General features: G+C 30.1%; 1 protein-coding gene across 13 annotated transcripts in view; it reads left to right on the forward strand.

Moving 5' to 3' along the window:
* Usp12-46 (Ubiquitin-specific protease 12/46) overlaps positions 1 to 16,715 on the forward strand; it is a 49,348-nt gene that overhangs the window by 31,075 nt on the left and 1,558 nt on the right. For 10 of the 13 annotated variants that reach the window (XM_067053337.1, XM_014418914.3, XM_014418913.3 and 7 more), the window contains 6 exons: positions 3,151 to 3,370; positions 3,486 to 3,566; positions 3,738 to 3,865; positions 10,693 to 10,848; positions 13,297 to 13,434; positions 14,727 to 14,870. In XM_067053337.1, coding sequence (XP_066909438.1) covers positions 3,151 to 3,370; positions 3,486 to 3,566; positions 3,738 to 3,865; positions 10,693 to 10,848; positions 13,297 to 13,434; positions 14,727 to 14,870 — 867 coding nt within the window. The remainder of the gene's footprint in view (positions 1 to 3,150; positions 3,371 to 3,485; positions 3,567 to 3,737; positions 3,866 to 10,692; positions 10,849 to 13,296; positions 13,435 to 14,726; positions 14,871 to 16,715) is intronic. The other 3 variants (XM_067053343.1, XM_067053342.1, XM_067053341.1) reach the window with 1 other exon arrangement.

The following is a 16,715-nucleotide window of genomic DNA, read 5'->3' on the forward strand; positions in this document are numbered from 1 at the left end:
ACCACATTTAATATTCATACTTATCTTGCAGTACTTATTGTTAGCTTTCTAGACCACACTAGCTCATTCTATGTATAAATGTGAAGCTATAAGTGGAGAATTCTATTGAGTTTTCAGAAAATTCATAACTTTTTTTTAATATATTTATTTATATGAAGAATATGGATCACTCAATGATATATTTCCAGTTTTTTTTTTCATCTTTCAGAGAGCTTTTTAAAGAAGGGCCCTGTCCTTATTAGTGATCAAATGTGCAGGATGCTGATTTACAGCACTTTCTAAATTTAACTTCATTTCACGGAAGGATTTTTGATGAGAGAAAAAGAAAGAGAAGTTTGGAAGTGCTAGGGCTAGGAAAGGAAGGGTGTTAGTTAGAAGTGGTTACATATCTTATCTAAGGTTCAATATATGTTATCATCAGATCACACCTGTTTGCAGTCTTCCATTGTGATGGAACACAACTCCTTTATGATTAAGAAGTTATGGGCATTTCTTGATGTTGGATTCATTTAAACTTGCTGATAGTTTGTGCACTTCTGAATTGATTGTTTGGCTCCTTGAGAAAGTTTTAAAAAATGTGACATCTTTAAAATCCATCCACACTGATTGGGTAATCTTCTTTAGATGTTGTTTAGTAGATCACTATGCCAGAATCAAGGACAAAACATTATTGCTGTAAACAATCTACTCCTCATCACCAGTATTAATTGCTTAAATTAAGTATCATTTCTCTCATGTTCATAGAGCATATTGTGGTTGTTTATGTATGCCATCTATAGAATATAATAGGGATGTGAAGATAGTTGACTATAGATATATAAGAGGAGAAGATGGTCGGGGGATGCGGTCTGCAGAAAAAAAACAAATAAACAAACGAATTATTTATTTGTGCCGATGTTTTTACCTAATTTTCAGGTTTTCATCAGGGAGTTATAGGCAGAGATTATAATAATTTTTAATATCTTCAAATATAATAAGTTTATGAGAAAACCAAATATTAGCTTACTGATGTATTCCAGCTTCTTTAGAAAAAAAAGAATTATCCCCTTGGAGATCCCCACTAGCATTGCACCAAGCTAAGTAGGCCCCTTTAGGTGAACTTTTTTTCATATTTTAAACTATATTTACATAAATTGAATTGAATAAAGATTATTTGATTAAAAAGTTTTGGTAGCTGTACAACAGAATTGTGTGACCTCTTCCTAGTAATTATAATTAAAGTAATAGCATCACTCCTACCAACATGGACATGTAATATTTTTTAAGTGGATAAGGAACAAGTTAAGGTTTGTGAAAACTGATTTTTATATAAAAACATAGGTGGAAGGATTACTTTAGGTATGCCATGGTAATTTGTATTCCCTCTTACAAACTGATAAATTATATTGACAGTTCCCAATGCTAATTTCAAATAGTATTAATCCTTATGTTGCCAATAGCTTTTATACAGTTAGGGATAAAAGACCATATTAGTATTCTATCTAATCCATCTTCTAAACAAAGCGTTTACATCACTTTGAACAACATTTAATATGAATTTAATGTTTATGTTTAATTAATAAAGTAGTTGGAACAAATAAATAAGTTTTATTTATTTCATATAGCCTAAATAATTCATAACAATGGAAATCTTTAAGTGTGAATATGTCCTAAACAAAATGTTTGCAGACATACCTTCAGAGAAAATTTTATTTTGTTTTGAGATCCTTGATTCATATTTTCAGTTTGGCCGCTTAACCCTGAAACACTCTGTATATACAAGGGTGGTCTGAAAAGTTTTCAACCTAACAAAAATACAAGGCATTTTTTCTGAACTTTTTTGTTTTATTTTTCAACATAGTCACCTTGTAACTTCTTGTTGAATCTGTAACACACTTCTCCCAGCGATGCTCCCATCTCTGTAACCTGTCCAAAAAGTAATCAGCGTTTTTCTCTGCAAAATAATTGTTCACGAAGGTGATACCCTCTTCATTTAACGAAAATCTCTGTCCTCCGAGCACAATTTTTAGATGAGGGAACAAAAAGAAGTCACTGGGGGCTTGATCTTGTGAGTAATGCAGATGGTCGAGCAGTTCAAATCGTAATTCATGGATTTTCGCCATGGCAACCACTGAGTTGTAAAACGTTGCGTTGTCTTGGTGAAACAGGATTTTCTTTTTCTGCAAATGTGCCTGTTTTTCCGCAAGTTCTGCCTTCAGCTTTTCAAGTAATGGTGTGTAGTGTGCTCCTGTAATAGTTTTTCCTTTTTGAAGATAGTCGATTAAAATAACTCAATGACTATCCCAAAAAAACAGTCGCCATCACTTTCTCAGCCGAGAAAACAGTTTTTGCTTTTTTTGGAGCTGGTTTCCCTTTTGCATTTCATTTTTTGGACAGTATTTTTCTCTTAGGCGTATAAAGGTGTTATCCAAGTTTCATCTACAGTAATTAATTGTCACCAAAACTCGGATTTATTGTGCCTAAACTGCACCAACAGACCATTGGAAATGTTCATTTGAACACATTTTCCCCACCTACACACCCAATGTGCGGACAGCTTTCTCATATCCAGATGTTGATTTAATATGTAACAAACATGTTCATAACCTCTGCTATCTCTCTCACTTTAATTCGGCGGTCGTCTAGCACCATTTGGTGAACTTTGGTGATGTTTTTGTTGGCAGTTGCAGTTTTTCCTAATATTCATCGTCTCCCAAGCTCTTACTGGATTTTACTCTACAAGGGTTGTACTACAAGCTCTTACTTCTGAAGTTTAAATTCAGCTTTCCAAAATTTCACTGTGGTAAATGATGGTGCAGAATCCAACTCATATATAATACTTCGATTTGCCTAGGTGTATTGCCTTTCAAAAACAAATATTTAATGACAACTCAATACTCGATTTTTTCCATTTTCACAAAAACACTCATATCAACTCACTCAAACGACTGTTACATAATCACTGTGCATCAAAAGTGGCTAAAACTTTGGTTGGTCAACTGATGAACAACAAAATTCACTTGCTTTTATTTACGAGAACTGCTATCTTCATGTTGCGGTCGGAAACTTTTCTGGTCACCCTCGTATGTATATTTAAAAAAAAAAATAATCAAATTGGAAACTTACTATGAAATTCAATTGATATATGTTTGTTATGATATTTTTTTCTAGCAGTTTGGGAATACCTGTTATAGTAACTCTGTATTACAAGCTTTATATTTCTGTAAACCATTTCGAGAAAAGGTTTTAGAGTACAAGGCAAGGAATAAAAGGACCAAAGAAACTTTACTTTCTTGTTTAGCTGATCTATTTCACAGCATTGCTACACAAAAGAAAAAAGTGGGTTCTATTGCTCCAAAGAAATTTATTGCTCGTCTAAGAAAAGAAAAAGGTATTTATGCAATGTTTTTAAATTTACATTTTACTGTAAATTTTTGATATGCAATTTTTAACTTTCAAAATTATGTTATTTTTGCTGAATACTTTGTTTTATCTGTTTTTTTTAGAAGATTTTGACAACTATATGCAGCAAGATGCTCATGAATTCCTAAATTTTTTGATTAATCATATTAACGAAATTATACTTTGTAAGTATTTCATTCTATACATATTTTTGTTATATTGTTTTTTTCCATTATATGTATTAATATTTATTTATTCTATTCTTCCATATTAAATTTCTGTTATTTTGCAAATATAAATGTATAAAATAACCTTAGTTGTTTCAGTTACCATGTTTTTATTTATTTTTTTCACAGCGGAAAGGCCCCAAAAATCAAAAAATGGTGATGGGGATGGTGGAAACTCAACTCCAGAGCCAACATGGGTTCATGAAATTTTCCAAGGAATTCTCACAAGTGAAACAAGATGTTTAAATTGTGAAACAGTAAGTAGTTTATAGTTTTTACAGCTTCCTTTTTATTTACCGATTTAATAAATTTTCTTTTACTGAGCAAATCATGATTTCTTTGTAAATTGATATATTGTATTTATATTAGTGATATAAAACTTTTTGATCTAAGATACATGATGATTGGTTTTCTAAATTAAACCTCCTCATATCCGAAATTTCATTTAAAATTCAAAAATGACATAAAAAAAAATATACATCAGTAAAGAGTGAGGAAAATGTATCATGGTACAGAGATGACTGAAATTCGCACCCTGAATGACATGATGTGTATAATTTCCTAAAAACTCCAGAAGAGTGACAAAGGCATGAAGATTTCTTGTATTGAGAATCTATATACGGCCCAGTTCCATCAAGTTTATAAGATGTTAAAATATGGGGTATACAGCTGCCATATACAAATCACTCTCACTCCCTCAATTTCATGAGAACCTTTATGGGGACCTAAACAGAGACTTTGAATTTAAATAAAAAGCCTTGAAGTACTGACAATAGTACTCTCTGTGTAACCACAGTAAACCAGAATAAACAGTGCACTTCAGCTGTCTGTCTGATTGGCCTGTTAAATGAGAAGTACTCAATTCTTTATTGGCTCATATAAATATGTTAAAACAGCATTGGATTTTAAGTTTGATAATTGAGTGGTTGTGTTCTATTATCAATTATTATTATTAGCACGACAGACCATGGAGGTCCAAGGCCTCGAACAATATACTTAGGAAATACATCGTGCGTTTCATGACATGGTTTTCATAGGGTGGGTTCATCACTCCCACGCCTATTTTTGTGAGTGCCACCTATTGGGTAACGGGCCTCACAAATGCCTGGGGGGAGGCTGTGAGTATTGTATAATTATATGCTTGAAAAAATCCTGGATAGGGCCAGAGACTCGAACTCCTAATCTTTGGGTTGGCAGACAGGCGCGTTACAACACCCATTTGATTATGTGTTCTATCATTAATAATTGTGCTAAATTATCTTATTATTTTCACAATTTTATTAATAGATTTTTAAATTTATTTATCCATTTAGTTGAAGTTTTGATTTGTTCATAAAAGCAAGAGTTAAATTTTATGTATTATATATTTTTGAAAACTAAAATTTTCTATTTTAGTTTTTAATTTTTATTTAGTTTTAAGATATATACAAAATTTAAAGTTTAAAATTGTATTCTTGGTGTTACAATTAAATAAAATAATAATTTATTAATAATAACAAAAATTATCCAAATTGTCTCAACCTTCTTTATTAAAACATAATCACATGTCCAACCTTTCAATTAATCATCAAGGACAATGTAAGAAAATAATAAATTTAATTTATTAACAGTATCAAATTATAATTAATTATATTTTGCATACCTTAATTGTACTGGCCAAAACGTTCGACGTGTGATTTTATTTTAATAAAGAAGTTTGAGACAATTTGGATAATTTTTGTTCTTAATGAAACCGCTCTTGAACAAGATAATCAAAGTATATAAAAAAAAAAATAATGTATTGTTCATTCAATCCAACACCTTAACCCACAAGTCATGATTTTTGTGTTTATACCATAGAGATAATTGGTGTGGTATGAATATTTAACTAGTTCAGTATCGTTTCTGAGGCCAATTGTACATTTTTTAAATATAATTTAACAGAAATGAATACAGTAAAGGAGAACCTTGATTAACCCTGTCCCAATTATTCCTATTTTTGATTAACCATGTTCACTATTCCCGAAACAATTATTGCATCATACATTCCACTTATGACTTGGGTTTTTAAATTACTTACTTTATTATTCTGATATTACTAATAATTTTCAAACAGCTTATTTGATATGATTTGTACATAGTCGTTACAAGCAGTCACCGATGAGTGCTAAATAAAAACATTTATTTACTAAATAATTCAACAACACTATCCAAACCATATAATAAAATAGGAATGGAAAGTAAATTGAACAAAACATTCATCTCAAGTAATAATGTTGAAAAACAGGTTAAATACTCTCTTAATTCCTCGAAACATGATATTATAAATAAATATGAAAAGTTGAATGAAATGAATTTAGTAGAAAATCTTACAAATGTAAATGTTCCAATTAATATAATTAATTTTTTGAGTCTTGGTGACAATGTGAATTTATTTCCTAAAGATATCAGGAAGGATATTATTATATTGATAACAGATTTAGAGATTATTTTAAAAGATATGGATACTTGTGACAATCACAAAAACAGTTTGAGAAATAATATAATCAGGAAAATAGGTAATTTTATAGAAAAAAACAAAAAAGATAAAAATAATAATATTCAAAAACTTTATAATAAATGGAAACAAGATTTAGAATCATTAAATAAATTCAAAAAGAAAAATCCACAAATTCTAATTATAAAATCAGATAAAACAAAGAAAGTGGCAATAATGAATAAAAAAGATTATGATAGTAAAATGGAAATAATATTAAATGAAGAAAGCACATATAGAAAACTTCGAACAGACCCGCTGCCAGATATAAATAAACAAATTAAAAACTATGTTGATAAATTACAAAAAAACAAAATGATTGATGATAAAGCCATGAAAAGTCTGGTAAATAAACATTGTTACCACCCTAGGATGTATGGATTGATAAAACTACACAAACAAAATAAACCCTTAAGACCAATTATAAATGGCATAAATGGGCCTTTATATAATATATCAAGATATTTCAAAAATAGCTTCACTAATATATATAGAGACAAAGAAATTGACATCATAAATGTAATAGAAGCTAAACAGAAAGTAAGGGATATTAAAATTGAAGATGACGAGACGATGGTAAGTTATGACGTTGTCTCGTTGTTTACAAATATCCCACTCAAATTGGTATATAAAATTATAAATGAAAAATGGGAGGATATAAAACCAAATACAAATATAAAAAATAAAAAATTATTCCTAGAAGGAATTAAATTATGCTGTGAAAATGGCATTTTCAAATACAAAGGTGAAACATACAGACAGCTTTTCGGAGTTCCTATGGGGGGATGTTTATCAATATCATTTGCAGGTCTGATCATGAATAATCTAATAAAAGATGTACTTTCAAAATCAGGTATTAAAGTAAAAATTATGTTAAAATATATAGATGATATTTTTTGTATAGTAAAGAAAACAGATGTAAATAGATTACTGGAAGAACTTAATAGCCACCATGAAAAATTAAAATTCACAATGGAATTGGAAAAGGATGGTAAACTAAGATTTTTAGATATGTTGATGGTAAGACAGGGTGAGAGTATAATCACAGAGTGGACAAAAAAAGAAACAAGTAGTGATATAATATTGAATTATTATTCTTGCCACCCTTATCACATGAAATACAATGTAATAAATAATTATATTAAAAAAGCTATTAAAATAACAGATGATAGTAGGTTACATATAATAAAAAGTAAGATAATTAATATGTTCCTAAAAAATTTTTACCCAAAAAAATTAATCTACAAAATTTGGGAAATTAACCTTAAAAATATCAAAAATAAAACAGGAAACGAAATAGTGAATAATAAAGAAAAAAATAAAAAATTTTATGGATGCAATTATATTAAAGGACTATCTGAGGATATAAAAAAATCATTTAAGGATTACGATGTTGATGAATACTCCCTAAGTCATAGACCCAATAATAAAATAAAAAACTATTATAGTATAATAAAGGACAAAATTGATACAAGAAATCAATCGGGATTAATATATAAAATTCCCTGCTTAAATTGTCCAGCTATATATATAGGTGAGACAAAGCAATTATTGGGTGACAGAGTGTATCAACATAATAATGATCTGAAAAATAAAGAAAAAGATCCAAATAAAACAGCACTAGTCCAACATGCAACCAAAAACCAACATAATTTTGATTTTGATAATACACTCATTTTACATAAAGAGAATAATACATACAAAAGGAAAATACTGGAAGCCATTTACATATCTGAAAATATTGATTACACAGTAAACTTCAAAACAGATACGAGGAATTTAAATCAACATTATGCAGAAATATTAAGTAAGATTAACTTATAAATAATATAGGATAATTTATATATGGATAATTACAGTTAGCCTTGATAGGAATTTTACTAATGTAATAAAGAGAAAAAGTGACAAAAATGTAATTATGATAAATAAATTTTTAAATGCCTGAACTGAGTAAAGGTAGGTTACAAGTGAGGTTATAATATATAGTGTATAAATTGTGGTAAAAGTGAAATAATTTGACTGGTTTTTATGTTTTTGACTTATTAGGTGTTTATTGTATTTTTGACATATTAGGTAATTAAACAAATATGAGAGATACTGATTAACAAAAAATAAGGTTACCTAATGATTTTAATGTTGTTCATAGATGTAAATATTTTGACTTGGGCAGAATGGCCTGTATGGAGTTTTTTAAAAGGGTTAAATATATGTCTCTAAGTAAATTAAGGTAAGGTAAATTATGAATAGTAATGTTAAATAAATGAATTGATTGTAGGATCATACAAATAATGGAAACTTTTGTAATAGATTGTCCCTGAAGATGGCCGAATTGGCCGAAACGTTGGACATGTGAATGAAATAAATGTTTTGAGACTATAATTTGGATAGTGTTGTTGAATTATTTAGTAAATAATTGCCAGTCTCAAGAAAGAAATTTAAAGATTATAAAAAAAAAACATTTAGTTCTTTCTCTTGAGTTAATCATCTTCATTATAAACCATACTGTAAGTTGTAGTGAATGTGTAAAAAAAAACTTGTGGATGAGTTAAGTTTGGGTGGAAAAAACTTGTGAGACTTATGAATAAAAAAAAAAAGGTTATCATCATCTGACTTGGAATCTGCTGTTTTTGAATGGTTTTAAGAGAAGCGTACTGAAGGAATTCCAATGTCATGGCCAATGGTTTGATAAAAGGGAAAATGGTTCCATGAAAATTGAAGAAACATTGAGTGCTTCACAGGGCTGTCTATTCAAATAAGTCAAACAACAGAAGCAGCTATCTCACTGAACTTTTTATTCCCATGTCTTCATGAATTTGAGTCGAACATTCAAAGTGAGATAGAAACGGGAAAGTGCTGAGAAGTTAAGTTGTGATATATTTTGGTACAACTCAGTTTTTTGTGTTGTTGAATACAAATTTGAGGTTTGCTGACTGATATTTATCCAGAAACCTTCTTTATTTGTTTTTTGCAAAATTTCAGCACTTTTTTTGTTTTTCCATATTTTTTTTTTCTTGTCCCCCTCCCTGGCAGTGGGGTAGTGCGCTAAGGTTAGGCATGCCAATGTTGTCAATAATCCTCAATTTTTTTCATACTTTATTTATTTATAATTATTTGGGAGGAACCATGTTATTTTAAAAGGATACAATTTTATTTGCACCGTTGTACAGCCCAGCACTCAGCTGAGGTCCTTTTAGATGGGCCTGCACCTCATCCACCTGTATCCATCCAGTAGGTCCAGCATGTAACCTGGTCCAGCCCTCCTGACCTCAGTCTGTGTTTGCTTCTTGCCTTCATCTTCTTGGTGGGTTGCTGATCCCGGATAGTTAAGCCTTTCCCAATGTCAAGGGAGTCAGTCTGACCACCTCCGTCACTCGAAGATGAACTCCCTGAAAAAGGTAATTTCTACTCCATCAGACCGGGGAAGTCTGACTCGGCAAGGGGGAATATCCCGGTTTTCCTTAACACCACTCAATATGTGGGGCACCAGGGGTCAATGTTCTTCCCAAAGCTTTGCAACTTTCCCCCGAACCCACCATGTCTTGTCAGGATCTGCAAAGCCTAATAATCTGGAAAGATCCTCTCCACTTCCCATCTCCATGCCCTTCTGCCTCACCAGGCCCTTTCCATTCCATTTTTCAATGGAATCCACCCACAGAATCTACTTCCATAGCTTCAGAGCCCCTCCTGTAGCCCTTCCAGCCCCTGCCTCTTCACTTTATATTTAATATCCTGCTTGAGGATGAGGTCTAGGGTGTGTACCTCAGAATACCCAGGACCACACCTTTGTAAATGGTCATCATAGCAGGATACCTAATTCCCCAGAACCACCCTGTATCCTGCTTAGTCTATTGAGTGACAGGGGCTCTATCCCTTAAATATCCCTCCAGGTGAGGAGTGGCATCAAATTGTTATTTTTTTCATACATGCTATTAAACTTCATGAATTATATGAAAAGTACGCTAACATTTGCTAGGTCAGAACAAGCATTGAGAATATGACAAATTTTCTTTCTTTCTTTTTTTCTTATCCTGGTGTATAAAGCACCAACAATGCTGCTGTGGCAATGATTTTGATACATGTCAACCACCAGAACCAATTCTTTGTTTATGAGGTGTAGATAATTTACCATAGATTAATAATTGGAAAAGATGGTCGGGGGAAGGGGGGTTAGGTCAGCAAAAAAGAACATAAATAAACAAAAAATATTTTATTCATGCCGACGTTATGATCTGAGTTTCAGGTCTTCTTCAGGGCTATAGAACAAAAAGAGATAACAACCATCATTTAGAGAAGCATAAAATTGAAAAGAAATATTATTCTAACAAATTTTTAATTATACAAAATATTTTGAATGGCAAAAAAAAAAAAATAATTTACTTTATATTTAAGCCCTGAAATTGTCAAGTTCAGGTTCTACTGTATTTAAAACTTCAAATGCATCTTAAAATCGAGAATTTTGAGTTTTGATGTTCTATTGAATGAGCGATGTTTTGGTTTCAATGTTTTGTTTTTTATGTTTTATTGACTTTCATATTTTGATCAAATGTATTTGTTGTTTTAAAATATTAGATGAGTAGCAAGGATGAAGATTTCTTTGATCTTCAGGTAGATATTGATCAAAATACTTCTATTACACACTGCCTGAGATGTTTTAGCAGTATGGAAACTCTCTGTGGAGATAATAAATTTAAATGTGATCATTGCTCAAGCTATCAGGAAGCGCAGGTTGGTATTGTTCATACAATCTAATTTATTTTTTTGTTTGTTAAAATTAATATCTGCTTTTGATTTAATTAGTAGGTTTTTATTGTCAAAAATTTTTATAACATGTCATTGCAAAGCCAAATAGGCATATCAGCAAATTTTGCTTTCTTAGGTTTTGTTTCATTTTAATGTGATTTTCTGTTCTCTTCTAATTCTAAAAAGACCTGTATATTTGATCCCTCTAATTAAACCTATAAAGTGGTTAACTGATTTAGATCATTATTAGAACTTATATACAACCATAATCTTATATCTGCAATCATATTTCAAACACAATATTCTCAGAGGTTTTCAGATACATCACTTTGGCATTGCACCAACGATGTGGCAAGTATTCCATGGCAAAAGTGGTACTTAAGACACTTTTGCTAAAATCAAAAATGTCTGATGAGCAACACTTTCTCAAAAACTGTTAAGGGCTTCAAAACACAGGGCAAAATACTTTCTTTATAATTGTTTTGACCAATACACAGCAAATTTTGAATTGTATTTAGTTTTGAATTTCAATTAGTTAAATAAAAAAATATATATACATTTAATATATATCAAATTATGATTTAAATTACAAGATTGGAATGTAAAATAAGGTTTCCCTTATTCCTTAAATATAAACAGTAACGTTTGTTTTCAAAACCAAATATGTCATTTCAATGCTCAAATATTATTTTATTTTTCAATTTAAATGCTATTTTGATCCAAGTAGTTTTGCTTATGCTGCTCCAGCTTCAGAAACCTGAATAATGAGGTCATGGATTATTAACCTCCAATTTTTGAACAATATTCTCTCAAATCTTTCAATTATCTCATCTGAAAGAGACAATTTCCCTCTCCTGTGTTTATCATTAATGGCTGTTTAGTTTGACCCCTATGAATATTGATTTCCAAACATGTTGAATACTCACTTAGAGAAATATAAAAAAAAAATTAATTAAAAAACTATGTAATAAAATTGACAGAAGTGTACACAAATTATTCAGTAATATCCTATAAATATTTGAAAAAATTTGAGCTCAAAATACTGAAAAAAATATCATAACCTCCCTAATTGACTGAGTGCTCCCAGTGGCCATCATTACAAACAATTACATTTGTACATTGGGAATTGTTTACATCTGGTTAAGTTACATTTCTAACCTAATTTAATGTAGTGAGCGACTCATAAACGATTGGTTTCATAACTTATGATGATTCTTGGGGGCTAATTATGAGCTATTGTGTAGAGGTAAGGTGCATTTCATAGTTTTTATTGTCATATTTGAACCTGATATTGATTTAAATTGAACATTAAATGTTTAATAGATCTATTTACCATTACAGAAGGAATTTTTATGGATAAGAAATTTTATAGAGATATAACAACTAATGTTATAAATATATAAATATTTATAGAGATATACCAACTAATCTGTGATATCTGTAATTAAATGTTAAAGTTTAGTAACATGCAATTTACTATTCAAATAAATTTAATTATTCTCATTACTTTTGATAAAAACATTTAAATTGAATGACTATTACTATATATTAAAACAAAAATAGTATAATTGCATGTTAAAACTTTAACCGCGGAAGCTCCTCTGGGAAACCACTTAAAAGCACAATTTTTTTATTTTAATTTAAAAAAGAATTTTATAATGTAAAAATCCCTAATGGGGGCAGATCCCAGAACGATTGTAGCTGATGGAAGCTAGAACAGTACTAAACACGGTTCAGAACAATCCAAGATGAAAGGGAGGTGCTAGAGCTCTTCCCACTACTCTTAACACAAGATAAAAAAAAGTGTTCACCGCTGACGATACATTTAAGCTCTTTCTATTCCCATTATCCACATTCTGGTCAAAGGCAATTAATTCAAATATAAAATGTCAACACCTGTAAAACATAAATTTAAACACATTTAAATAAGAAATAATTTTATTTTAAGAAAAAAACGACTACAAAATAACCTTATCTTCTTAAATATATTGATGGTTTCTTCGTGAAGTTGCCTATAAATAATGAAAATTAATATAATAGTCAGGTGTCTTCCATTACACACTGGCCTCTTTTAAATACATTTCATTTCTTGCATCTGCATGTGTACATATAAGCTGAACTCTAATTATTAGCTTTTTTGGGAAATATTTGGAAAGTTGTCTATTTATCATGCTTAGCTTAAACTTACCTTCTTTCTTCCCTTATCATATGGGGAGGACCACTGCTTCCTGATATCAGCATCTGCATCTGTACTCTTCACATCTCGCTACAACTCGCGTAGTTCTTGTTATTTTATATCATATTTTTTTTCATCCACATATTTTATTACTTGTTTATTGTATGTACTATTCTTTTTTATAGTAGATCATTTTGTGGTCAGCCATATTATTATTTAACAGTAGTAGTTCATAATCTTTCTTATTTATTTTTCAGAAATGTATGAGAGTTAAAAAATTGCCAATGATTCTTGCTCTACATTTAAAAAGGTTTAAGTATATGGAGCAATATAATAGGCACATCAAAGTATCTCACAGGGTTGTTTTTCCTTTGGAGCTGCGACTTTTTAACACGGTAAAATATTTTAAATATAATTTCTTCTATATTAAAAGAAAAAATACAGATTCCAGATTCCATTGCCCTTGAGAGATATCTTCTGATAGAGTTAGGCTTAGTAGGAAAGGTTAACAGATAGTAACATTATCTTTGAAATTGTATCAGAGCAATATACTATATAAATAAATATATCAAAATGAAATCTCTTCTAGAAAATCCACTCAAATGATTACATTATGAAGTCAGTTGACAGAGTTGCTCAATTAGAGAAAATAATACTTCGAAATGTGACACCATAATAATTCGAAAATTATGGTTGTAATGATTTAATTATGGTTAATCATTGTGTACTTATCGATACCAAATACCAATAATACTTTAGCCTAATCCCTTTCAAGGATTTTAAGACACAAATTTATTTATTTGTCCTAGTATTTAATGGATTACTAATTATAGAAATAAAATTAGTTTTTAATATGATGTATTTTAATTGCTGTAATTAAACACCCTGATCTACACATTGGCTACTTGCCACAAATCCGAAATAACTACAAATATTTTGTAAACAAAGAAAGTAACAAACGTTGGCTTCCATACACTTTGTGTGTTCGAGAGCATAAATCACCTCTGATTTTCTCTATTTGCATTATAAAAAGAAATACAATAAAGATAGGCAAAATTAAAGGAGGCATGTATATCTGCAAAGTAGTTGGCATGTGATAAAAATTGCATACCCTATAAATTCATCTTTCGTTCTAGAATTTTTATTAGATACTTTTTAATTTAACTACTCAGACATATAATGTATTTTTAAATGTATATTTGTGCTGTTTTAAATCAAAATAAACCACTAAAGTTAATCGGCAAGATTTGAAACAAATTATTTATACCCAATTGATAGAATTTCAAAATATACAGTCTTAAACTAAATTTAATTATTGATTCTGGAGGGTAGGGAAATTTTTTAGTAGTTAAAACAGTAGAGCATAAATAATCATCTGTTGATAATTTTAAAACAATACTAACTGAGCACAAATGTATGGATGCAGCATAAGCAGCCAACACAGCAGGCCAACCACAAATTCAGCTTGTATCAGGCAATTCATATAATCTATCCTCACACTTGTGCATGCTTGAATTTGCCTTAGTTTGGCAAATATTTAGCAAAACTTAATAAATTTATTAAATATTGGTTAAGTTTGGGAATGGAAAAATATTAAGAATGAATTTGAATAGACAATTTATTGAACAATATTTGTGGGCTTAATTTAAAGACAAATTTCATGATTCTATTTTCTATTTTTTTCTAGTCTGATGATGCTGTGAATCCTGACAGAATGTATAACCTGGTTGCTGTGGTCATACATTGTGGAAGTGGCCCAAATAGAGGTCATTATATAAGCATTGTTAAAAGCCATGACTTTTGGTTACTATTTGATGATGATATGGTTGATGTAAGTACTACTGAACCGTTTAATTATTATTTACTGTTATTACTGTTTAGTTATTTTCTAGTTTAAAAATATATCATCAGATTATTTTATTTAATAAAACAAAAAGAATAATTAAAATAAGATTAAATGAACATAGGCACTCTTACATATTATTGGCCTCCACTCTCTTCGGGCTCACAATAGTTCTACTCTCATCATTAATTCCATTGAGAGTATACGTGAGACAGTCCCTGTCTTGTTTGTTTATATTTTGAGCTAATGTTCCTAGTTTTTCTTGTATGAAATGCTGATGCAGAAACAATGTATGCTGTTGAATAAGTTGTCTGAGACCCTCATTGAGATTGCTTAGCAACATGTTTTCCCTAAATCTGTCAAATGAAGTTTTAAAAACTATAAAAACAGTTATTGTACTCAGTTAATGATGGAAAGCATCCATGACTTGCTGATAAAAGTGTGCCACCGTTTAATAGTGCTATGATGCCTCTTAAAGCCAGCTAGTCTAATGTAAGCTTGTTGTTATACCTTCATACCTGCTACCTTTTGCCTTTTATTATTTTTTTCATTGAGTTTAGAAAAATTTTTATTCAATAAAATTGGACAGAAACTTTCCAGGGCTTCAGCAGTTTTACATTTTTTTGGAATATTGACTTCCTAATTTTTTTTTCTATTCACAGGGGAAATGAGATTTTCCTACTCCATTGAAGAATGTCAAAATTATTTATTTATTTTTTTATTCACTAGGTGAATAAGGAATTCAGGCATTATTTCACCTGTACCAGCTTTTCCCTTCTTCACTGTGGACAGTGCCCCTTCAAGCTCTGAAAATTTGATATCATGCTTAAAAGGGAAACTATATTGTTACCCACTGCAATTTGAGAGGTCTATTTCCAGATGGGATACTTTTTTGTTGGATTTAAAGTTACGTGTATGTGCATATTGTCAAAAGTAGGCAGCTATCATTGAGTCAGTGGGCAATGCATCTTTTTTTTTTTATTGGTTTATTCTTCATGATATTTGTATTATTAAGTCTTGAAATTGTTTGATGAGTTTTAGCTCCATCTTTTCTAAAAAGTTTTTGAATACTCTCTTTTGGATTATAAAATATTTTTTTTAATTTGATATTTTATACTTATATTTGTCCTGTTACTCTCTAAATTTACCCTATTTTTTATCTCTTTCCTCTTTCTATTGTTGAAGATTGCCGTTCCGAATAGGAATAATTTTTTTTTACAACCTGAAACTTCCGTGAATTCTTCTATCTGACTCAACTTTACCCAGGCATAGTTGGCTTCGTTTGAGTGCTTATTTGGGACCTAGGATTCTATTTAAGATGGTGACAAATATGAAAATTTCACAGCATGAATCATTCACAAAATATTCTCTTTTGTAAATGTGTGACTTTCAGTGATGACTGTGACATTACTGGAAATTCAAATTAATATATCTTATTTTAGTATTGTATAATAAGGAAAAAACTTTCATAACTGCATCCGAAAATTGCACTTCCTGTAATTACTGGAAAAAATGTCCAGTTTCCTTCCTACATCTAGTTTTGACATTGGGAGGGAAGTATAGAAAACTGATTTATTTTCAGTTTTTGTGAATATCTCAAAAATCATGAGGTTTATTAAACCTTAACAACCTTGGTTTGTGCAATGCACGAGTGTATACATTCCTTTAAACATTTCAAACATTCCTCATTGATGTATAATATTTTACAAGATCTAGTGTAGTTCCCATTATATTAAATTAAACTTAAAATTTATTTATTTATAAGGGCAGTATTTTCTTATTACATTCACATAATCAACATAAGAAAAATCCAAACACTATAATTTTCCCTTA

Source organism: Halyomorpha halys, unplaced genomic scaffold (assembly GCF_000696795.3).
Source record: "Halyomorpha halys isolate HHAL.00 unplaced genomic scaffold, Hhal_1.1 Scaffold213.1, whole genome shotgun sequence".
NCBI classification, from domain to species: domain Eukaryota; kingdom Metazoa; phylum Arthropoda; class Insecta; order Hemiptera; family Pentatomidae; genus Halyomorpha; species Halyomorpha halys.